The sequence below is a fragment of the Lepus europaeus genome, chromosome 4 (assembly GCF_033115175.1).
Source record: "Lepus europaeus isolate LE1 chromosome 4, mLepTim1.pri, whole genome shotgun sequence".
Classification (NCBI taxonomy): Eukaryota; Metazoa; Chordata; class Mammalia; order Lagomorpha; family Leporidae; genus Lepus; species Lepus europaeus.
This window is the reverse complement of record NC_084830.1, coordinates 141,592,754-141,616,917: the sequence shown is the minus strand read 5'-3', so window position 1 is coordinate 141,616,917 and position 24,164 is coordinate 141,592,754. Positions and strand designations below refer to the sequence as shown.

General features: G+C 43.2%; 1 protein-coding gene across 3 annotated transcripts; it reads right to left on the bottom strand.

The window, feature by feature from the left end:
• Positions 1 to 2,430: 2,430 nt before the first annotated feature.
• BRD8 (bromodomain containing 8) lies at positions 2,431 to 24,098 on the bottom strand. 3 transcript variants are annotated; one of them, XM_062189080.1, is made up of 22 exons: positions 23,719 to 24,098; positions 22,388 to 22,484; positions 18,822 to 18,891; positions 16,813 to 16,862; positions 16,485 to 16,607; positions 16,284 to 16,364; positions 15,807 to 15,871; positions 13,445 to 13,581; positions 12,722 to 12,940; positions 12,204 to 12,348; positions 11,119 to 11,328; positions 10,448 to 10,728; positions 9,659 to 10,111; positions 9,248 to 9,341; positions 9,003 to 9,049; positions 8,025 to 8,239; positions 7,405 to 7,497; positions 7,149 to 7,217; positions 6,448 to 6,625; positions 4,955 to 5,059; positions 4,457 to 4,501; positions 2,431 to 2,813 (listed from the first exon to the last, which is right to left on the bottom strand). In XM_062189080.1, the coding sequence occupies exons 1-22, from the start codon at positions 23,735 to 23,737 to the stop codon at positions 2,754 to 2,756; spliced, it is 2,856 nt and encodes a 951-aa protein (XP_062045064.1). In that variant the 5' UTR covers positions 23,738 to 24,098; the 3' UTR covers positions 2,431 to 2,753. The 3 variants fall into 3 exon arrangements, with proteins under 3 accessions (XP_062045064.1, XP_062045065.1, XP_062045066.1); XM_062189081.1 differs by lacking the exon at positions 11,119 to 11,328; XM_062189082.1 differs by lacking the exon at positions 12,722 to 12,940.
• Positions 24,099 to 24,164: the final 66 nt, after the last annotated feature.

The following is a 24,164-nucleotide window of genomic DNA, read 5'->3' as shown; positions in this document are numbered from 1 at the left end:
CTGTAAATACACAGAAAAAAAAAAAAAAAGCATTAAAATAATTCAAATTCATATTCCCAGGGACCTCAACCTCCTAAGTGCAGTAGAAAGATAAATACCAGAAATGACTTTCATCATCAAGAAGTATAAAACACAGCAGAAGAAAAATGCTGGGAGATGAAAATGATCTTAGGAATAAAAGTCCCATTTTAATAAAATAAAGATGTTAGGCTGTACAGTGCAGTACAATATATTACCCAATAACTATTATTTCCTCATACTCCAAAAGGGAAAGACCTAGAGCATAGCTAACGTAACAGACTTCCTGTATCCCCCAGTCACCCATAAACTCAGTTTCAAGGCAATAAACTTAAAGGAACACGGGATATTTTCCTTATTTTTTTAAGCTGTTTACCATTATATACTGAAAATACACTTTGATATTACCTTTGGCATCCTTATGGTCAAATCCACAATCACTTCTCAAAATGAGATCCTCAAGTTTCAAAAATACCTTCCCTTGCTTTCTAACTACCCTATTCTGATTTTCTTACAACTTTCTCCACTCCCTTTTGACTTTCAACAAATTTTGGTGTTCTATTTCCTTGCATAGTCCTGCTTCCTTAACACTTCCTCTAAAAAATAAAGCATTTTTTAAAGTTTCAACTTCGACCTCTATGATTTTGTTTCTTATCATTGTGTATACACACAATGTACACATATGTGCATACTGTTTCAACTTTGTACTCTCTGTAACTACCAAATCTCTCAACTTTTTATGCATTCTGATCTCATGCATCTGAAAGCAAATTCCCTTTTGAAATCCTACTATCTGCTTTAACTCAGCATTTTTACAACTAAAATCAATATTCTTCCTAATTTGCTCTCAATTTCTTTATCCCTATCACCACCACCATTTTCTTAGTCTACACAACTCAAAACTATTCTTAAAGTCAGCAATTTTTTCACAACTATCTTTTTGTCGTCATCCTTTGTTTCTGGGGAAATGCCAGGCTCCTTAAGAGTTTAACAATCTTTACTTCAACCTGCTCTCCGCCAAGTGTCAAGGCTTAAGAACAGCTATCGCCGGCGCCGCGGCTCACTAGGCTAATCCTCCGCCTAGCGGCGCCGGCACACCGGGTTCTAGTCCCGGTTGGGGCACCGATCCTGTCCCGGTTGCCCCTCTTCCAGGCCAGCTCTCTGCTGTGGCCAGGGAGTGCAGTGGAGGATGGCCCAAGTGCTTGGGACCTGCACCCCATGGGAGACCAGGATAAACACCTGGCTCCTGCCATCGGATCAGCGCGGTGCGCCGGCCGCAGCGCGCTACCGCGGCGGCCATTGGAGGGTGAACCAACGGCAAAAGGAAGACCTTTCTCTCTGTCTCTCTCTTCACTGTCCACTCTGTCAAAAATTAAAAAAAAAAAAAAAAAAAAAAAAAAAGCTATCATCTCAAACATGTTCTTAGTCTACCACTAAGTCTTCCATAATTAGTCCTACTTTATCCCCTTGACTGGTGTTATATCTCACTATTCCTTAGTATGATCATTGTTCTCTTATCTCATTGCTCCTACCATGGATGTGCAACACTATTAACTCATCTTGCATAGCACATCCATCCCTTTTCTAAACCAATACCTATGTCCTTTAATGGACTTTCCCCACAAACCTGCAATTTTTATTGCTTCAGTGTTTTTATCACATGCCTGTTTGTGGACTGCTTTGGCAACCAAATACTACAGGTACTTCATTTTCTAACTGTTGGATTGATTCCTTTCTATCACTACACAAGGACTATTATTTCCTACTTCCTGACAAGTGTTGTAATTCCTTTTGAAGGCCAAAAAATATTATCATGATCTTCTTAAACTCTTTCTCAACAGTGCATAGTCTAGATAACACCCCATTAATATCATCTCTATATAATAAAAAGGCTCATAATTAGTTCATTATCACTAATGAGCTAAAGTTTTTGTTGTTTAGTTAACAGAAGTTGGAATAGAACTCAGTGCCTAAATTTGTTAATTCTTAAACTGAGATTAGCCTTCCAACAGCAATGTGAAGAATTCTATTCACAAGAGCCCTACCCACAGAAAAGAAGGAAATGGTAAAATCTTATCCAGAAGTATGATCTGCAGATAGTCTGAAGTAGAACAAATTTTCCTGAAAGGTTAATGCTACCCATGTAGCATGCTTGAATCTTCTTTTAAAAGTGCCATGAATTCAACTCAAAAAACTTGTTTTCTCATTCAAAAGCTGAATAACCAAGTTCTTGCTAAACAATATCTCAAGACAGTAATTATAAATTCAATCCTGTTTACTCACCGTCTCAATTGAGTAGGCAATTCACATTATAAAGTCACTTTATCCTCTAATAATATTTTCACAAATAATGTATTACGTAGGAAGAAACAAAATTTTCAAATATACATACACACAAAAAGCACACACCAAAGGCTAGCATTTTTCTTTTACATTTATTGTATACACATACATTTCACAGGTTTATTTTAAAAAAATCTGTACACTTCACAGACAGTACAAACTAGCTACAATCTGTTAGCTACACATTAGGACATTAACACAGCCCATGATTTTTGCCCTAAAACAGACAATTGTGCTACTTCAACTCTCTGAGAGAGATTTTCCCAGCTTATGTCATGTGGCCCAGGCACTCCTCTTCCGTAACTTCCACTTCTGGAACTGGGCCTGCAAGCCCAAGCTTTATCTTGTTTACTTCTATTTCAGAGTCAGCTCAAAGAGGATACTCTCAGGCTTCACTTTTTCATCTTCATATCTGCTTCAATGGCACAGCGGCGTCCCCTGGTTCCTCCATCCTACATGACAACAGAAAAAGAAACGGAGCATGAGTGAGCTGGTTAGCCGCTGACAAAGTACAACAGCAAGGTTGGGGATTTGATTTCTTGGGGTAAAAGGGAAAGAATCAGCAGAAAAAATCCAGAGTTATGAGGGGTGTATTTCTGTCTTCCCAGAGAGTGGCTAAAGAACACGTGGTAGTTTTTAAGAGGAAATGCAGGACAGTATCCTGCTCTTGCCCACCACAGAGTCCTTGAAATTCACCTGGGGTCCCACAGTGATTAATAGTCATCCCACCCAGGCCCAAATCATGTGTAAAGAAAAGGAAGACTGAAAGAAAGGTGGGAAAGTAAAAGGGCAGTGGATAGTGAGGTTCTTGGCTAACATACCTGTCCAGCTGCTGGTCCCTATAAGAAAGGCCTTTCCTGCAGACTGACCCTGGCACTAGTTCCCTAGCACCTCCTGACAGTTGTTTTCCATGACATCAGGACAATCAGAAGGCTTCTTTCCATTTGCTGTTCTCTCCCTGCAGCCCAGCTCCTTCCTCTTGTGCAATACTTTGCTGTCTTCATCAGATAAAAGATCCTATTAACCAGCCTTGCGATAGCCAGCCAATTGCTTGGGGATCCAGAGTCACTGTCGCAGGCCAATAAGAGCAAACGGAGATTATAGTGTTCTGTATGTTGTACAGGCTGAGAGGCCTGTAGGCAAGATGAACTAGTGAACACTTTGTTGGGCCAGACCATTTTAACATTTCTAATATGCAAGGACTCTTAACATTTTTAGAGTTTGTGAACTTAAGTTGCATGTATGGCAACAATAAGAATCAAAATACCACCTTGCATTTACATAACATTCTTTTTTTTTTTTTCTTTCTCAAGCCAGTTCCATACCTATTGTCTCATTTGATCCTCACAACACCCCTGTGAGGTAGTCTGGACAGGTACCTCGTTATATGACCTCCATCACACAAAAGAGAAAAATAAGACCCCCAAAAATTATCTGAGCAGCTTAAGACCATACAGTTTTCTAGCCTGATGCCCCTCTTCCATTACATCATGCTCATTGCCCCATAATGAATAAACAGAGTCAGAACTTTTTAATTCATGGAGGAAAAGAATAAAATTCTTTAGGCTAGTTCTACTAAGCTTACAAGTAATTCCATCAGTCACTACAGTATACAGTTGTCATTGTTACTGAAACATTTAACTTATAATTTACTTATATTGTTTGTGTACCAGATATTAGTCTTGCAATTAAATTTTAGGAGAAAAGAGAAAAACTATGTGCCAAGTATCTGCCAGTACCAGTACAAAGCCAGGTAACAGCTGCTGTTCTGCAAAACCCATTTGTAAGAAAAGAGCTGATAAAAGATGTAGTAAAGAAATGAGGAGCAGATGCATCCTAGATACTTTATCGCCAGAATACCTCATTTCAGCCCAGTGATCTCATAAACGATCTCTACCCAGCATCCTCTTGCCCTAACCACCCCCACATGCAGAAAGACAGGAATGCAGAAGACATTTTCTTATTCAATGACCCGAATAAACAAAAGTTCAAGACATTGCAACAGTCTGAGTATTGGATTTCCCTCTGTCACTCATCCCCAGAAGGAGCTGAAACTTTCTGGCAACACCACCCTTTGCAGCCATTCAATACTTACAAAGAGAGAGAGAAGGAAGGCAGGAGAGCCCATGGGGACACTGTCCTGTGAGAGCACAAACAAACACTGATCAGGTTCCAAAAAGTCAGCTACAAGCACCACACAGCAGGACAGACACAAGCACCATTCACACAAACACGAAATTAAAAAACTTAGCAGCAAGAGAGATATCCCATGGCATTCTAGCCATTTTGTCTCTCAATAGGAACTGCTGCAAGCTAAGGCCTTTCCCCCACCTTTGAGAATACTTTCCCAGAGGAATTAATTCACTTACTTAGCTCACAATTTCTCCCATGTGACTGGACCTCACAGTCATAAGCTTCTTCAGTGTTTAGTGTTTTAAGTGGGAACAAATAACAATCATTCTAAGACCTGAATGTCTTTCCACCACTTGAAGGTAGAAGCTTAGAAATACAAGTAGTAACACAAGGTTCCCTCAACAGTTCAGACTTCTAGCACTAAAACACTGGTTCAGTGGCTCCTTCCTGGTCTCCTCACCTTCTCTGAAGAATCCTGTTTGCGGGTAGAATCTCTCCCTCGAAGACTTTTAGCACTGATACCAGACTCCGATGTTTGCATAATCAACTGTGTGGCCAAGAATTGCTATACATAAAAGAAACAGAGTTGGGCATAGAGACTTGATTCAGTGGGGAAAAATTATAACACTTCAGTCTTTGTAATTAGGACTTTGTATAGCACCCTGCTACTTTAACCCTTTTTGACTTATTGGAAGTTTACCTTAGTTTTTTTTTTTTTTTTTTTTTTAATATTTATTTATTTGAAAGTCAGAGTTACAGAGAAAGAGAGAAGAGGTAGAGAGCGAGAGTGAACGAGCAAGAGAGAGGTCTTCCACCCACTGGTTCACTCCCCAGATAACTGCAATGGCCAGAGGTGCACCTATCTGAAGCCAGGAGCTTCTTCCAGGTCTTCCCATGTGGGTGCAGGGGTCCAAGGACTTGGGCCATCTTCTACTGCTTTCCCAGGCCACAGCAGAGAGCTGGATGGGAAGTGGAGCAGCCGGGAACCGAAACAGGGCCCATATGGGAAGCTGGCACTGCAGGTGGTGGCTTTACCCACTATATCACAGCACCAGCCCCTACCTTAGACTTTAATTATAGTTACAGGTGTGCTGAAGAATCTGAAATGCCAAAGAGCCTTAATTTTTTTGTTACAATATAGCCTACTTGAACAAAACCTCTATCTTTTAAGAATGAGAAAAATAGTAAGAACAGGATGAACCAAAAACTATACAGCAATTTAAGTAATTAGGCAGACTCCACGAAGATATACAATATTCCTTTAGGTTCAACATCCCAAAGAGTACCTGGCAATTCAAGTACAGAGACATATTATTTGTAACATAAAAGAGATAAAAGGGCCTGTTGTTGTGGCAAGGCAGGTAAAGCCATTGTCGGCATCCTATATCAGAGTGCCAGTTTTAGTCCTAGCTATTCCACTTCTCATCAGTTCCCTGCTCATGTGCCTAGAAAGGCAGTGGAAGATGGCCCCAGTATTTGGGCCACAGTTAATCCACTTGGGAGACCCAGATGGAGTTCCAGATTCCTGGCTTTGGTCTGGCTTAGCCTTGGCCATTAGAGCCATTTGAGAAGTCAACCAGCATATGGAAGATCTGTCACTCTGCCTTTCAAATAAGCAAATGTTAAGAAAAAAAAAAAACAAAGAAAAAGAAAATAAAAACTCTTTGTTGAGTGTCTTTTATGTATTACTACTTCACAAAATTTAAAAACATGTATTTACTACTTACAGAAAATTTTATTAAAAAACTTCAGGGAGCTAAAGCTATTTGCCCAAGAAAGATATTCTATCATAACTCTTTCATCAAACCAGGGAAAATCAACCTGAGTTCAGTATGAACCAAAATATTCTAACTGTGTCCCCAGTGGCTATTCCGAATAAAAGCCACAGCACCTTCCCTTCTGTTGAGAATTTTCACTTCATTCTTCCCGAAACACAAAGGATCCGTGAAGTACCTGGATCTGTTCCAAGACATCTCGCTGCATCTCCACTGCCATGTGATAGACATCGTGGTCTGAGCTATTGTACATCACAGCATTCTGAAACATCAGCATAATGTCACGCTGAAATTCAGCTGTGCTGCGAATCAGTCCATTTTCAATGTTTTTCTTAATAGTTGATAAATCCATAGGCCTAAAAAAATGAAGAGGGGTAAAGGGCAGTAGAAGTGGGAAGAGGACTCACCTGATATCTAAATAAACGATAAACATAATACATGATAAACTTTCTTACATATACTTTATTCCTTCATTATTAGCTGCTAGGACACAAACGCCAAGCCCCCACTCCAAAACATGCACTTAAGACAGAGAGAGAAATCTTGCATCCACTGGTTCACTCCACAAATGCCCACAACAGCTGGGGACAGCCCAGGCCAATGCCAGGAGCCAGGAACTCCACCCAGGTCTCCCACATGGATGGCAAGATCCCAAGTACATGGGCCATCATCCACTGCCTCCCAAGTGCATTAGCAGTAAGCTGGATTGGAAGCAGAAGAATGGGACTCAAACCAGCACTGCAATATGTGATACGGGTGTCTCAAGCAGTGGCTTAACACACTATGCCACAACATCTACCTTTGTACTTAGATCTAAAGTAAAAATTCGCTAAGACTGGACAGTTTATAATTCAGGCAAGTCAGCAGAGCATGGCTTACCTCTGTACAATGCTGTGATAACCAGGTGCTATGTCATCTGTAACAGGCTGTAAGAAGACATTCGCATATCTGTCCAAAAATAATTAACATGCAATTACTAAACAGATGCACATGGGAAGGAACTTAGATTAAGTAGCTAAAGGTAGGCAGAGACACCACCAACAGTCCCACAGAAGCCTACTTAGACTGCTTTCTTTTTATCTACAAAGAGGAGGACCAGGAGGGAATGAACCTATTGATGGGTAAAGCCACTCACCTATGATTAGCTGCTGCTCTCCACACAAGCATGATGGCTTTCTTCCATATTTTCTGTGCTTGAATAGCTTCTTGATCCTCACTACAGACAGAACTGAAATAGACACACAGATCAGTAGGCAAGGTGAAAGAAAAAAAAAAAAGCCCTAATTATTTCATGTCAGCTATTTGTTCCAGGACAAGAATAGGAAGGTGAGAAAATAAGATTAAAGAAAAGGGGGCTGGCATGTGGCATAGCAGGTTAAGCCACCACCTGCAACACTGGCAACCATATGGGTGCCAGTTTGAGTCTTGGCTACTCCACTGCTGAGCCTGGTAATGCTCCAGGGAAAGCAGCAAATGGCCCAAGTACTTGGGCCCCTGCACCCATGTGGGAGACTGGGATGAAGTTACTGGCACCTGGATTCAGCCTGGCCCAGCCCCGCCTGTTGCCACCATTTGGGAAGTTAACCAGCGGATTAAAGATCTCTCTCTCCCTCTCTCTATCACTCCGCCTTTCAAATAAATAAGTCTTTAAAAAAAAAAAAAAAAAAAGAAACACAGTAAGACTAAAGAAAAGATTCTCTCCTACTTCTCACCTTGACTGCCTTGGACTCAAACAAAGAAATCTCTGATACTCACAACTGTGAAGAAGCAGGGCTGCTGGGGATGGAGTCGGCCAGTGTATGTGACTGCAGTGTAGCATTGTGTATGCTAAAGCCATCATCACTCTCGCTCACAGGGGGTTCATTATCCATTTCTGACAAATAGCCTTCTCCTTGATCTTCTTCCTTAGGTTCCTCTAGGCTGGCTGCTTCACTGACCCCATCTTCTTCCTCATCCTCACCTGGGGCATCCTTAGACACAGTGTGCTCCAGTCAACAAATGCACGTAAAGCTATCCAGCAAAGCATCATTAAACATGGTCTGTCTTTTGGGTTAGATCAACTCTAGAAATGGCCTCACACTTTCTTGACTGAGCCCTCTATCACTCATACTACCATCTACTTAGCAGACACTGACTAAATCAAGTAATCTAGAACCTGGACAAAGAATAAAATCCAGGATCTTTTTAAAAGGAAGAAAAAAAAAAAAGCTACTTACTTAAGACTAAGCTAAGAGGCGTTCCTTCTTTCCCCTTGCTCTTGAGAGGAACTCTGACCCTGGGTACAAAGTTATCAAAAATAGTTTTTACTTCGTGTCTCATTTGATGGAGCAAGCTCACATCGCATTACTTCAAATCTTTTTTATTACTGCTCTAGTAACTCTAAAATGAAAACTTCGGATGATTCTCTTTGAATAGTCTAAAAAAATCTGATTTTCTATAGTTTCTTCCTGGCTCTAGTATTCCTATTCACTCCAAATCACTTGGGGTGCATCAGAGCTTCTTTGTATACTACATGCCAAGAAAATAACCGTGTAATGTTCAGATGGGTAGCACGTGCAGTAATTATATGTACTCCCATATGCCTGACTGTCCACTACAGCTTTTCCCCATGCAACTCCTTACCAGTCTCATCTCAGAGAATAAAGCTGTGAGTTTACTGAAATTCATTAAAAAAGGGAGTGCTATAGGGAAATCTATCACATGGCAAGAGGAATAAAGAAAAATCTGAAATACCTTTATCTGGCTTCCAAAAATAGTCCCTGATTCTTCTTTCAATGAGTCTGCAGAGGAGAGAAAGACTACCTGAAGATTTTTCCACCTTAGCCTTCCCCTACTATGGACCGTAATCCCCTGCAGCTCTCCTTTCCATGCTGACCTATTCTACTTCCTGTACTTGCCCACAACCCACAATCCCTTAGAAGCCAAAGCAAATGATTTCAAGTTAGTCACAGAGTACAGGTTTCCTGGCCTTTATTTACCTGACATTTCAAATTTGTGTTGAGTCTCTGTCTCTAAAGGATCTTCAATGGGATTTGAGCCATGTGAGGGAGATAACATGCTCTCAGGGGATGCCTAAAGACCCAAAAACAAACAAACAAACAAACAAACAAACATCAATACTCTAAGTAATGGTAAATTCTAAGAGTTCACAAAATTTCATTTTTCAATAATAATGAACCTTACAGAGAATTCTAAGTCCTACTCATATAAAGACTCCAGTGGTCATCTTAACTGGAATAAATACATACAACAATAATCACAACATAAGTGCTTTTGTAGGATGCACCAAACATGTGAGAACTTCAGAACCGAATAAGAAAACAAAAGCCTGTCACCTTTTCCCTATAGTATAACTCTCCATCCTCCCAACCCTCAATCTTATTAAATACCTCTGTCTTCACAGTTGTAAGTGTGGTCTCATCGCCTTTCCCACTGGAAACATCTGCTTCAGAGATCTCTCCAGTTGCAATACTTCTGGGTTCTTCATCTAAGTCCTGACTCCTGAGTTCAGGTGGTTCCATACTCGTGGCTGGGACAACTCCAGCTACCATTTCAGGCCCCGAAATGCCTGGCTCTGTTTCCGCAGGTTCCACCTTGATCTCAACACTGGGTTCCCTCATGTCCACCAGTTCATGGATCCCCTTGTTTTCTGTTTCCTCAAAGTCCAATCTCTCTTGCTTAACCATCAGTTCTGGTGCAGGGAGAGGTACTGGCTTGTCCCGCTCCTGCTGGATAGGATGCTCCCAGGGGCCAGGCAGGGACTGGGGATCATCATTCTCTTCACAGAATGACAGTGCTGCTTCCACTGCTGCCACATCCAGCACTTCAGGGTGGTCATCTACCTGTCCCACAATACACAGACTGTTGAGGTCACAGATAGAAGCCCGAGTCCCTTAATTTTGTTAGCATTGAATGAGATGGCCTGAATCTGCAGCTTCTCTCTCCATCTTCTCCACGTAGTGGAAACAACCAGTGGATACCCACCTGTCCTATGCAAACCAGTAACACAGGAATGGCTGGGGAGATGACTAGCAAGTCAGCACCAAAAGGAATTGTGGACTACAGATATGGAGGTAGGCAGAAGAAGGAGAGCTGTTTAAGTAATTCTAAGACAGGCAGAGGAGAGCGGCCTAGGTAGGATGCACAAGAGACTCTCTAGGGCCTTGCTGAATAGTTACCTTGTCCTCAATGATGGCAATGATGTCTCCAACAGTTTCAAAGTCCAGTTCTTCACCTGTGTAAGACACAGCAATATCCATCTTCTCAGCCAGATCTAAATCTTCCTTCCCGTCTATGCTGGGAGGTTTTGATCCTCCAGGGGCCTCTGTTACCCCTGATCGGAAACACTCTTCTTTGATAGAATTAATAATCATGGAGATTTCACTGCTATCCATGGAAACAGTCACTGTATGTGGATCTCCCACAGTCTCCATAGGAACACAGGCATCAGGCTGACTCACTGAATAACAGGAAGAGAAACACATCTCAGACACTTACTGGGTACGAAGTAACCACCCAGAGATCACACCAGGACTGTAGACAGATGTCAAGAACCCACACAGTTGCAGTGAGAAAGCTGCATTTGCCCATGGTTTTCTCCACCCCAGTTTTGAGAGTTAAGCCTGCTCATATTTGTATACTTAGCCATTTCCCTACCTCCAAACACTTTCATGCCCACCCACCTCTTCTCACATTCTTTATTTTCTAAGGCTAAGGAAAGCTTATGTCTATGGAGAACAGAACAGATACATCTGAATGGAGTTGATGCGCTTGGTTATCTTTCTCTAACTGAAGCTCAAAATGAAATTCTGGACCTAGTGGCTGCTCAGGGCGTGGGTCAAGGACGCACCTGGAGCTACACTTTCAGGAGTGGAGACAGCCGGAGCAGAGGACGGTGCTGGCAGCGCAGGCATCATGACAATGGTAGCCTGGGACACAGACTCTACAGGGGGTGGCACAAGTTTAACTGGAGGCTCACTGGCAACAGTAGTGAAGGAAGCAAGAGGTGTGGTAAACTGTGTAGGACCAGCTTCTAAAAGCCGGGAAAGAGTGGGAGCACCTAACAGACAAAGAGGTACACAAAATGATGTAAGAAGATAGCATGTGAACAAGAAGTAATAGCCATTTAAAGACTCAACCAATAAAAATTTTAGTCTCAAAGGATGAAAGCCAACTCCTGTGCTGAACAAGCTAATTATCTATATCCTTAGTTCTCCTAATCTCACTTAAAGACTCTTCTCCAAATTAAGAATGAATCAAACAAAGCACTAGAACACACAATGTGTAAGGAAAACAGTGGCAATTTTTCTTCAGAGGAATATGAAATGATCTTCAAAAACAAAACAAAAAACTAGTATGAATAAGCCTGTCACTTCTGTTTCAGATCAGCATGCTGTAAACCATCCAAGTTCAACATCAAATAAGTATCAGTATCTTATGCCTATATAGCATTTCTCAAAGAACTTTTAATTTGGCTTTACATTCACTACATCATTCAAGTATCACGTGCTTGTGAAGCAACACCATTAGTAAAAAGGGTAACCAACGCTCAATAGTTACTCATCCAAGGTCACAAAACCAATGTGTGGCAGGCCCCAAATTCAAGCCCAGTTCATTGGTTCTCAAGCTCTCTCATTCTATAATCTCTAGTGTACATAAAGCCTTTCCACAATTTTGCAAACCACATAAAAGCAGCTTTACTGTGACTTTTGTCAGTATGTATGCTGTGGTCAACAGGGTTGTGAATAATCTGAATAAGGAATGGATTTGTAATTGGTAGCATTATGTCGTTTAATATGTAAGGTAGTTCCAAAAAAAAGTTAGAAAAGGCATTTGGGCTTTAAATCTAGGATTTATAATTGCTTAGTAACAAACTCTAAAACCATGGACAGTCAATGCCAAAAACAGCATCTCTGGAGTAAAGAAATGACTTACCTGAGGCAGCAGGGGAGGCTGCAACAGTATTGGGTGTTTGCTGTATCTCCCCACCATGTATCATGGGAAGGACCCCGCCTACCTCCAGGAGAACACCTGTACTGTTCAGGTGGCCAGAAGCCACAGCCATTTCACTCTCATTGACCTAACAGGGAAGAATAGAGGTGAAGGCTACCCTCAAGCTTTCCTTTACTACTATTTCCCAAAAAAAGCTCCAGCAGTCAACCAAACTTCATGAAAACTATAATATCCACAGAGAGGGAAAATGTAAACTGTAATATTCAGAACTTATTTGACTAGAGTTCTCTGGAGAAGAGAACCAAAATAATTGTAGTTCAGAAACCTCAGGGCCCAAGGACACTAGCAACTTATTATATATTTTTTTAAAAGTCAACAATTTAACTAAAAGATCTCTTCCTCTTTTGAACTTTTTTTTCCATGTTATATTTTAGGTCCCAGGCACTCCCTTCCAAGTACTAATCACCACAGCTCTCAAACACCCACAGAAGTCTCCATACCAGTCTGGGGCTAGTAGGCAGGAGGCTGCCCTTCTTCAAGAGCTCTGACAGCAGAGGGGAGGGGGGTGGAGTTGCTTTCTGTCCAAGCATCTTTTTCTGGGGTGAATCATCTGTTACTGGGGTCATGGGGGCTTCTAAGGGTGCAGAGCCTGGAGGAAGGGTGTCAGGAATCCCAGGAAACGAGGTGACTGGGGTATTCGGCAAAGTCCCAGGGGTTACCTAAGAGACAACAGAGAACCTTTATCTGACTTCTCAAACTATGGAAGGTTCTACTAATCTGGATGGGTTAGTGTGTGTCTATTACTTTATTAGTTCTGAGTGAAATTACCCAGAAACCCTCTACCCCTCCTATTCTAACCCATGTTCTTACAGTTTTTTCTCTTCTACCCACCCATTCAAACCTACAGTGACCCAACTACTCCTGCCTTTTACAAATTCTTCACTCACTATCAATTTTATTTACAAGGAAATTCTCTCTCATTTCATCAGGAATGTCATATGCCTAGTACTTAGCAAACAATGATTAACATGGTCCTTTATCTATCTCACAAAATGCCTTTGTCTCTTTATATTCAACCTTAACTTAGAACTAAATTAAATCATTTGTAATCAGACCAAGAGAGAAAGTTTGCTTTAGGCCAAAAGTGGTTTCCTCATCACTGATCTCTCTCCTGGCTTATGGACCCTTTGCTGATCAACTCCAAAGAATGGAAATATACTCACCCCAGAGGTGGCCTCTTCCATAGTAGCTGGAGTCAAGTCCCCAAGTGGATAATCACCTCCAGGGGAGGCAGAATCTATAGGAGAGCGGACCATCACAGTGGGTAACCTCCGAGGGGGTGTTTTTACTGCTTGACGGGCTAGAATATAAAAAAGAACAATACCCAAATTTTCGAGGGTAAACACAAAGTAGACCCTACTCTGCTAATACACAATAAAGGAAAACAGGAATGAAGCCATCACCAGAACAAAATTAGGACCCTGGGATTAGAAAACCTTCTGTAAATGCTTTTGGAGAAGGGTCATTTTTGTCCCAGGTTTTTCTAGGGACAATACGCATACTAAACAAACTCATTTAAACATTTAATTATTTGAAAAAGTCCTTAGAGGGGGTAAAAAATCCCTCAATATCCTCTTCAGCAACTTGTTTAAGATACTGCTTTTACAATAGAAGATGGCCCAAGTCCTTGGACCCCTGTACCCACATGGGAGACTAGGAAGAAGCTCTTGGCTCTGGATCAGCGCAGCTCTGGCTGTTGCGGCTAATTGGGGAGTGAACTGGCAGATGAAACACCTCTCTTTCTGCGCCTCTCCTTCTCTAACTCTGACATTCAAATAAATTTATCAATAAATCTTGAAAAAAAAAAAAGATTAAGATACTGCTTTTAAAATGAGGGAAAGATCTCATCGGTTCACCCCACATATTTGTAGAGTTGGAAACAACTAATTTTCCTGTCCTCATCTAATGACTCAGTTATTTTCAGTGTTTTCAAAGGCCTTTGACTTGACTTTTTTTAAAAATATTTTTGACAGGCAGAGTGGACAGTGAGAGAGAGAGAGAGATAGAGAGAGAGGTCTTCCTTTTTGCCATTGGTTCACCCTCCAATGGCCGCCGCAGTAGGCGCACTGTGGCCGGTGCACCGCGCTGATCCGATGGCAGGAGCCAGGTGCTTCTCCTGGTCTCCCATGGGGTGCAGGGCCCAAGCACTTGGGCCATCCTCCACTGCACTCCCCGGCCACAGCAGAGAGCTGGCCTGGAAGAGGGGCAACCGGGACAGGATCGGTGCCCCAACCGGGACTTGAACCCAGTGTGCCGGCGCCGCTAGGCGGAGGATTAGCCTGTTGAGCCGCGGCGCCGGCCAAAGGCCTTTGACTTCTAAAACCTCAATTACATTCAGTGTGCTATTGTCAAGTTCCTGTGTCTTCAAAGTTAATTCAGTCAAGTGAGATCTGAAGAGAACTAAAGAGACTTTTCTTCTAGGCATTACAGAATGTTTATATTCTAGTAAAGGAGAAGAGCAAAGGGCAAGGTTTGCAAGTAAATCTAAACTGGTGAAATACGTATTACAAAACAGTCTTCAGAGGCATGTATTAAACTTGGTGGTTAAGACACTGACTGAGATGTTTGCATCCCATGTTAGAGTACCTGGGTTCAATTCTTGGCTCACTCTCAATTCCAGCTTCCTGCTAATGTACACCTGGGTTGGTTCATGGAGGAAGACCTGGATTGAGTTCCCTACTAGCAGCCTGGCCTAGCTGCAGCCACTGCAGACATGTGGCAAGTGAACCAACAGATAGGAATTCTCTATTTCTCAAATAAATAAATTTTCTAAAAGTCTGTAAGGGGCCTACTTTGTGTTATAGCAAGTTAAGCTGCCACCTATGAAGCTAGCATACCACATGAGCAGTAATTCAAGTCCTACCTGCTCCACTTCCAATTCAGCTCCCTGTTAATGTATCAGGGAAAGCATTAGTAAGTGGCCTTGGTGCTTCAGCCCCTGGCACCCATATGGGAAACTCCAGATGGAATTCCAGGCTCCTGGTTTTGGCCTGGCCCACCAACAGCCACTAGAGTCTTTTGCAGCGTGCATCAGTTGATGAAGATCCCTTCCTGTCTCTCCCTCTAACTCTGCCCTTCAAATAAATTAAAAAAAAAAAAAAATTTTTTTTGACAGGCAGAGTGGATAGTGAGAGAGAGAGAGAGAGAGAGAGAAAGGTCTTCCTTTTTGCCGTTGGTTCACCATCCAATGGCCGCTGCGGCTGGCACATCTCGCTGATCCGAAGCTAGGAGCCAGGTGCTTCTCCTGGTCTCCCATGCGGGTGCAGGGCCCAAGGACTTGAGCCATCCTCCACTGCCTTCCCGGGCCATAGCAGAGAGCTGGCCTGGAAGAGGGGCAAGCGGGATAGAATCTGGCACCCCAACTGGGACTAGAACCCGGTGTGCCAGCGCTGCAAGGCGGAGGATTAGCCTGTTAAGCCACAGCGCCAGCCCAAATAAATTAATTCTTAAAAAAATAAAAAGGCCCTAAATGTCATTAGTATGTAGTACTGTATAAATTGCTAAGACACACTAGGTTTAGCTTACCCTGATATGCAGCATCTGTAGCTTTCCTTTTTACTTCAGCCTCTTCTTCCTCCAATTTCTTTTTCCTTGAGAGGGAATTAAGGGTTAAATGTCAGCAAGCTCTAGCTCCTCTCCACAGTTCAAAGCTGCCTTCCAAAGAAATTTTTAGGAAAACCAGTATTTTGTGGAGAAAAGGTCTCAATAGGAATACCAACCAGCAAAACAGAGAATTAATTCCCAGTTCTTTACTCAGGCAAAACAGACTCACTTTGAGGCAGAACAAAGTTATGTTTGCGTATTGAAATGTCCAATTGCATCCCCATCTAGGACTCACTCCCACTCCCAGCCACTACGCCACTCTACATGTTTCCCTTTCCAGAACTTTCTTAAGTTTAAAGGGAAGGTAGATGCAGGAAATAAGCCAGATTACTCGAGAGGGAAAGAGAGTGAAACAACAGAAAAAAAGCACAAACATATGAACAACACAATATAACCCACATTGCAATGTCATTGCAAAGTTCATCCAGTCTGCTATCCATGTGTCCAGCTTGAATTAGTTCTGCATCTCTTTTTAGCCGTCTGTAGGAAGAAAGAGAGGTAGACTTGGTCTTTTAATCTGCTATTTAAAAAAATGCTGACTAGTATCAGAAGTTAGCCACTTGTTTTTCCCAACCACTTGGCATTTTCTCTGATAAGTACCTATATCTCTCCTGGGTTTCCTTTATCACTTTCTTCAGCTCCTCTACTCGCTCAGCAGTCAATTTCCGAACAATCACATCCTCAACAGTTTCTACCACCTCTCCCTTCTCACCCCGTTTCCGTCTGTGGAAAAAATTTTTTAAAATAACAGTAAGATAAATTCACATTTGAATAAGACAACATTAGTTCTCACTCCCACTTGATTTCTGCCTTTTCTACCACTCAGTAACAGATAACTTCTGCTATACTTTCACCACCAAGTACTATAGACAAAAACGAGACTTCCTCAGTAAACATTCTCCACTAAAAGATCTGGCTTTGTACTCACTTTGGAGTTTCAGTGGTCTCCAGAAGCTCTGAATACTGAGAAGCACAATGCTACGGAGAAAAACAGTGAAAACATGATAAACAAGCTTTGAAAGGAGTGATCTTTCAAAGTTTCAACAGATTAAGGTTGGCAGAGGAAAGCTACATGTAAGATGTGAGTGGTTTCAAGGAGGACAATTTCTTTTCCAATCAAATTAGTTCAAAATAATCAAAAGCAAGACATAGATAGGGCCATCTTCTGGTCTAGAATTTGTGTATTTGGGGAAAATCAACTGTATGTCAGTATTTACAGCTACTATCAACTGCTCACCACATGAAAGGCTCTGTGCTAAATGCTTTACACATACTGGTATTACAATTAACTTTACACTACTCCAGAAGCTATTCTATTTATAAATGAGAAAACAGTCCAAAGAATTAGGTAAAGACATACTTAACCCAGATCTAATCTGCAATTGTGGGTTCTTATTTGTTATGCTACACTGACAAAGAATTTGTAAACAAGCAAACATACAATACAAACAAGGATGAAGTAAAAAGGCATTCCATATTATTCTCCCACTTCATGACATAAAAGCCTTGCAATTACAAGACTTGAAGTTGGTATTGTAGCACAGTGAGCTAAGTTGCTGCCTACAATGCCAGCACCCCACATCAGAACACAGGTTCGAGTCTCAGCTGCTCTGCTTATGACCCAGCTCCCTGCTAATGTACCTGGGAAGGCAGCGTAAGATGGCTAAAGCACTTGGGCCTCTGCCACCCGTGAGTTCTGGACTGAGTTCTCCCCTCCCAGCTTCAGAATTGCCCAGCCCCAGCCATTGTGGACATTTGGAAAGTGTACCAGTGGGTGGAAAAACTTTCTCTCCCTATCTTTTCCTTCTGCCTTTCAAATAAACAGTCTTAAAATAAATGAAGTCTTTTAAATAAATAAAATTATCAAAAAAAAATTTTAACAAAGGACCTAAGCAGAACCTATCTCACATCCCAAAGACTGCTCTAAAAGAGCAGTTGTAGGGGCCGGTGTTGTGACGCAGTGGGTAAAGCTGCCGCCTGAAGTGCCAGCATCCCATATGGGCAACGGTTCTAGTCCCGGCTGCTCCTCTTCCAATCCAGCTCTCTGCTATGGCCTGGGAAAGCAGTAGAAAATGGCCCAAGTTCTTGGGCCCCTGTACCCACATGGGAGACCTTGAAGAAACTCCTGGCTCCATATCAGCACAGCTCCAGACACTGTGGCCATCTGGGGAGTGAACCAGCGGATGGAAGACATCCCCCTGTCTCTGCCTCTGCCTTTCTGTAATTCTGCCTTCAAATAAATAAATCTTAAAAACAAAAAAAAGGAGCAGTTGTAGGGCCATTGTTGTGGCCCAGCTGATTAAGCTGCTGCTTGTAACACTGGCAACCCAAGCAGGCTCTGATTTGGCTTCCTGTGAATGTGCCTGGGAAGGCAGCGAAACATGGCTCAAGTACTTGGGTCTTTGCCACCCATGTGGGAAACCTGGATGGAGTTCCCAGAACCTAGGCTCCTGGCTTTGTCCTGGCCCAGCACTGGTTGTTGCAGCTATTTGGGGAGTATACCAGCGGTTGGAAAACCTGTCTCTGTTGCTATGCTTTTCAAATAAATAAAAATAAAAGCTTTTAAAAAAGAATAGGGGGCGATGTTATGGCTTAGCAGGTAAAGCTACTGCCTGCAGTGCCGGCATCCCATATGGGTGCTGATTCGTGACCTGGCTGCTCCACTTCTGATCCAGCTCTCTGCTATGGCCTGGCAAAGCAGAAGAAGACAGCCCAAGTCCTTGGGCCCCTGCACCTGTGTGGGAGATCCAGAAGAAGCTCCCTGGCTTCAAATCAGCATAGCTCCGGCCATTGTGGCCAACTGGGGAGTGAACCAGTGCATGGAAGACCTTTCTCTCTATGCCTCTCCTTCTCTGTATAACTCAGACTTTCAAATAAATTAATAAATCTTTAAAAAAAAAATAGTAAGAATAAAAAAGCATTTGCTCGGGAACTTACTTTTTGGGAAAACCAGTCTGGAGGACGTCCAGGTTCTGCGAAGGGCTTGATTGCTCTGCTAACTGATACCCTACAAAATCAGAAAAGCCTTATTACATACTAAACAAAAGAGGGGAAAGTATGCTGAGAGTTCAAGGTTTGGAGTTCAAGTTTTGAAATAAAAAACTACCATTGCGGGGTGGATGTTTAGACTACAGCTTAAGATACCCATATCCTGCATCAGAGTACCTGGATTTGATATCCAGTCACAGCTCTTGACTTCAGCACCCTGCTAATGTAGTCCCTGGTAACCAGCAGAGATGGTCACATAACTGGGTTCCTGCTCATGTGAAAGACTTTGGACCAGCTCATTTTCACTTAGTGCAGGCATTTGGGAAGCAAACCAACAGATCAAAGCTCTATGTCTAACTTCGTCTCTGCCTCTCAAAGAAATAAAAGAAAAAAAATTGTAAACCTCACCACTGGGGGGGAAAAAAACTACCACTGGTTGGCCGGCGCTGTGGCTCAACAGGTTAATCCTCCCCCTTGCGGCGCCGGCACACCGGGTTCTAGTCCTGGTCAGGGCGCCAGATTCTATCCCAGTTGCCCCTCTTCCAGGCCAACTCTCTGCTATGGCCCGGGAAGGCAGTGGAGGATGGCTCAAGTCCTTGGGCCCTGCACCCGCATGGGAGACCAGGAGAAGCACCTGGTTCCTAGCTTCGGATCAGCGTGATGTGCCGGCCGCAGCGGCCATTGGAGGGTGAACCAACGGCAAAAAGGAAGACCTTTCTCTCTCTCTCTCTCACTATCCACTCTGCCTGTCAAAAAAAAAAATAAATAAATAAAATAATAATAATAATAATAATAATAATAAAACTACCACTGGGAAATATTCCGGACGAGAGGAACAGAAAGTCTTTGCTAAATAGTTTTCCTGGGTGAAATACTTATTGGGTGAAGTGAAGTCAACCTCCTAAGCTGTTATTTCTGTTCATCTGGTTTGGTTTTTCTAAAAAAATAGCTGCCTGGGGCAAGTACTGTGGCACGGCAGGTTAAGCTGCCATTTGTGATGCCAGCTTAATATATCTGTGCCAGTTTGAGTCCCAGCTGTTCTACTTTCAATCAAGCTTCCTCCTAATGTGCTTGGCAAGGCAATGGAAGACAGCCCAAATGCTTGGGCCCCTACTACCCATGTAGAGAACAGAATGGAGTTCCTGGCTCCTGAACTCAGCACGGCCCAGCCCAGACTGTTGTAGCCAACTGGGGAGTGAATTAATGGATGGAAAATCTGTCTCTCTCTTTCACTGTGCCCTTCAAATAAACAAATAAATCTTAAAAAAAAAAAAAAAAGATCTGCCTTTTGAAAAGCAACTTGTAATATACTCTATAGCCAAAAAGTTATTATCTTTTGAGTCACTACTATGGTTCCTGGGAATATAATGTAAGGATGTAATTCAACAAAAAGAAAGTAAGCACCAAGAGGTTCACATAGACCTCTTCAGACTGACTAACAGTTGGCTTTCTCCACAAAAAATGCAACAGGATGTCTAATTTATTAATCTCAATTTGATGGAATGTTAAAAAGCCCACAAAAATAATTAAACATGATTAGGAATATATTTATAATACAATGTTAACTGAAGAAAGGATATAATTTTGTTATGACTGCAAATGTCTTTTTCTTTTTTAGAAAAGATCTTTTTATTTATTTGGAAGGCAGAGTTACAGAGAGACAGAGGCAGAGATAGATCTTCCATCCACTGGTTCACTACCCAAATGGTTGCAATGGCCAGAGCCAACCCAAAGCCTAGAGCCATGAGCTTCTTCCCAGTTCCCCACACGGGTGCAGGGGCCCAAGCACTTGGGCATCTTCTACTGCTTTCCCAAGCCACAGGAGAGAGCTGAATTGGAAGAGGAGCAACCGGGACTAGAACTTGCACCCATACAGGATGCCAGCACTGAAGGCGGAAGCTTTACCCATGATGCTACAATGACAGCTCCTGTAAATGCCTTTTAAGTCATAGGTATGGGACTGGCACTGTGACATGAAAGTTAAGCCTCTGCCTGAGTGCCAGTATCCCATATGGGTGCCAATTCAAGACCCAGATGCTCTGCTTCTGATCCAGCTAATACAATCCAAGTAGGAATATGGGTTTTAATTCAGCTTCCTGTCAATGCGCCTGGGAAAACACCGGAAGATGGCCCAAGTCCTTGAGCCCCTGCATCCATGTGAGAGACCTATTAGAAGTTCCTGATTCCTGGAACTTCCATTGCAGCCATCTGGGGGGTAACCCAGTGGATGGATGATCCATCTCTCTCTATTTCTGCCTTTCAAATCAAGGAAGGGTGTAAATTGTGCCCAACTGTGTCTGTTTATTTCTTTATTAAGAACAATGAGGGTATGGGCATGAGTTTGTGTCCCAGGTACTGCTTTTCCAATCCAGCTCTCTGCTATGGCTTGGGAAAGCAGTGTAAGATGGCCCAAGTGCTTGGGCCCCTGTACCTACATGGAAGACCTGGAAGAAGTTCTTGGCTCCTGTCATCAGATCTGCCCAGCTCTGACCAATGTGGCCATTTGGGAAGTGAACCAGCAAATAGATCTCTCTTTCCTTCTGTCTATAACTCTGTCTCTCAAACAAATAAAATCTAAAAAAATAAAAAAGAACAATGAGGGATAGGGGCCAGTGCTGTGGCACAGCATGTTAAGCTGTCACCTGCAATAACAGTATCTGATATGGACGCCAGTTCAAATCTTGGCTATTTCACTTCAGATCCAGTTCCACACTAATGAGCCTGGAAAAGCAACAGAAGGTGGACCCTGCCTCCTTTTTAGGAGAACCTGATGAAGTTCTCGGCTTTGGCCTGGTGGTTATGGTCATCCGGAGAGTGAACATTGAATGGAAGGTATCTCTCTCTCTCCGTAAGTCTGCCTTTTAGATAACAAATATCAACTGAAACAAAAAACAAAACAAAGACTCCTGGTTTTGGCCTGGATCATCCTGGGCAACTGTGGTCATCTGGGGAGTGAGCCAGCAGATGGAAGAGCTCTCCCTTTCTCTCTGTAATTCTGCCTTCCAGATAATTAAGTAAACCTTTTATATATTTGCACAATGAAATAAATCATTTTTGTAAAACAATAAAAATAAAAATAGTGGAGGAGCAGGCATTTGGTGTGGTGGTGAAGATGCTGATTGAGATGCTTACGTTCCATATTAGAGTGCCTGGGTTCAAATCCTGGCTTTTGATTCCAATTCCAGCTGCCAGCTAATGTACATTCTGAGAGGCAGCAGTGATAGCTTAAGTACTAGGGACCCCACCTTCCATGTGGGAGGCCTGACTTGAGTTCTGGGCTCAGTTCCCACTGATGCAGGCATTTAGAAAGTGAAACAGTGGATGAAGACCCATCTGTCTCAGTTCTTCAAATAAAATGAAAATAAATTTTTTTTAGGGAGAAGGAATACTTGAAATGAGTTAGTTTTACAAATTATATACCACTAAAGCTACTTACTACTCATACTAATATGACTAAAAAACCCATTAATGTTAAAAATACGCAACAATTCCTAAGATCCAAAAAAGTATCTTACCAATTTTGATCTCCACTCCTCATGACAGAAGATGCTAAACACAGCTTCTCTCGGATAGACCATGGCTCTGTGGGGCCAGTACTCAGCAGCTTGTGTTCTGAAAGGAAAATAGGCTAGGAGACCACCACTGGGAAAGTTGTCTGTGTCAAAGAAAGGACTGAAAGCCCAATACAAATATCAAAGATTCTTGATTTTCACCACACCACCGGCGATGGCACCTACTATATTCTTTACACTGGAATTATAGCATTATATTTTTTCAAATGCCATAGCTCAAGCTCAGATTAAAAAAAAAAAAAAAAAGGCAGGGAATGGGGAGGGAATGCCAGATTAAGATGAATCAGTTGGGGTCGGTGCTGTGGCATAGTGGGTAAAGCTGCCGCCTGCAGTGCCGGCATCCCATAAGGGCGCCGATTTGAGACCCGGATGCTCCACTTCCAATCCAGCTCTCTGCTATGGCCTGGAAAAGCATAAGATGGCCCATGTCCTTGGGCCCCTGCCACAAGGGAGACCTGGAAGAAGCTCCCGGCTCCTGACTTGGGATCAGTGCCGCTCTGCCGTTGCGGCCAATTGGGGAGTGAACCAGTGGATGAAGACCCCTCTCTCATCTCTCTCTCTCTCTCTCTCTGCCTCTCCTTCTCTCTCTGTGTAACTCTGATTTTCAAGTACAAATAAATGAATCTTAAAAAAAAAAAAAAAAAAAAAAGGTGAATCAATTATGCCAAGAGGCTGTTACTAGAATACAAGGATTCCAATTTGAACGGAAGGGCTTATTTCCCAGGATTCCGAGCGGCCGCCGGCCCCGCCTCCCTCTTAGCATAAACTTGTTTACTCCCAACCGCCCCTTCCCCCAACCGTCGGGCCTGAAGGTCCTCTCCTACCCCAAACACGGAAACGGCTGAAACCCACGAAACGCAACTTCCCCACGGGCAGAAAAAGCCCACGGCTCAAATACCCACTTCCACTGCCTCGCCACGTTGGTCCGAGAATGACTGGCTCTTTGAAACGCCTGCCACTCCCCACAGGGCTCGCGACAACCCTTCATCAGCAACCCCAGGTCTCCAAGCTGCCTTTACCTGTTACCCTCCACAGCTCATAACATAAAAATTCACGGAGCTGTCTTTCTCGCCCTTCTCCCGCCCTGAGGTGAAAGACCGTAAACTCTGGGGCCCTCCGACGCTTATCTTCACGACACGGCCTAGCCCACGTCCCTGAGGACTCCGGGCTCCCCGCCAAACCACTCTCCCGATTTCCTAGCCGTGCGACAGAAATGTGGTGTTTAACCCCGGCTCCCCAACGGCCTCCCAGACAAAAGCAGCTGCGATACTCACTGCCCGTCCCCGCCGCCATCTTGGCCCCGACGTCTAGCTCCTGAGGAGAGGCAGTCCGACTCGGCCGATCTCCGGGAACTCTGGGAACTAGAGTGCGGGCGTTGCTTCGCGGTGCCTCCTGGGAAATGTAGTTTTCCCTCCGAAGACGTAGCGAACGCCCTGAGCCAGCGGTCTTGTGCGTTCCGGGAAAGGACTGTTACCACAAAAAAAGACAAAATGGCGACTAAAACTTCACGACTTCTTTTAGGCCTCTTGGGGACGAAATGTCTAGACTTCAAGGAAAAGAGTCAGGAATCCCAGGTGAAACACCTGAGAGCCCGCAACGGTTGGTAACCCGGACCCACATGGCCGCGGAGAGGTCAAGCTTCAGCAAAACGGTCTCCCAGTCGTCCCCGCCTCCTTCCCTTACGCTGATTGGTAGCTACAGGCTTCGCCCGCTGATTGGC

Bases quoted from the DNA above. Each gene is read 5' to 3' on its own strand.
- BRD8 (XM_062189080.1), bottom strand. The intron at 12,941-13,444 runs GTGAGTATATTT...GTTGTCTCTTAG, and splicing joins TGGAAGAGGCCACCTCTGGG to GTAACCCCTGGGACTTTGCC. The intron at 5,060-6,447 runs GTACTTCACGGA...TTTTATGTATAG, and splicing joins ATGTCTTGGAACAGATCCAG to CAATTCTTGGCCACACAGTT.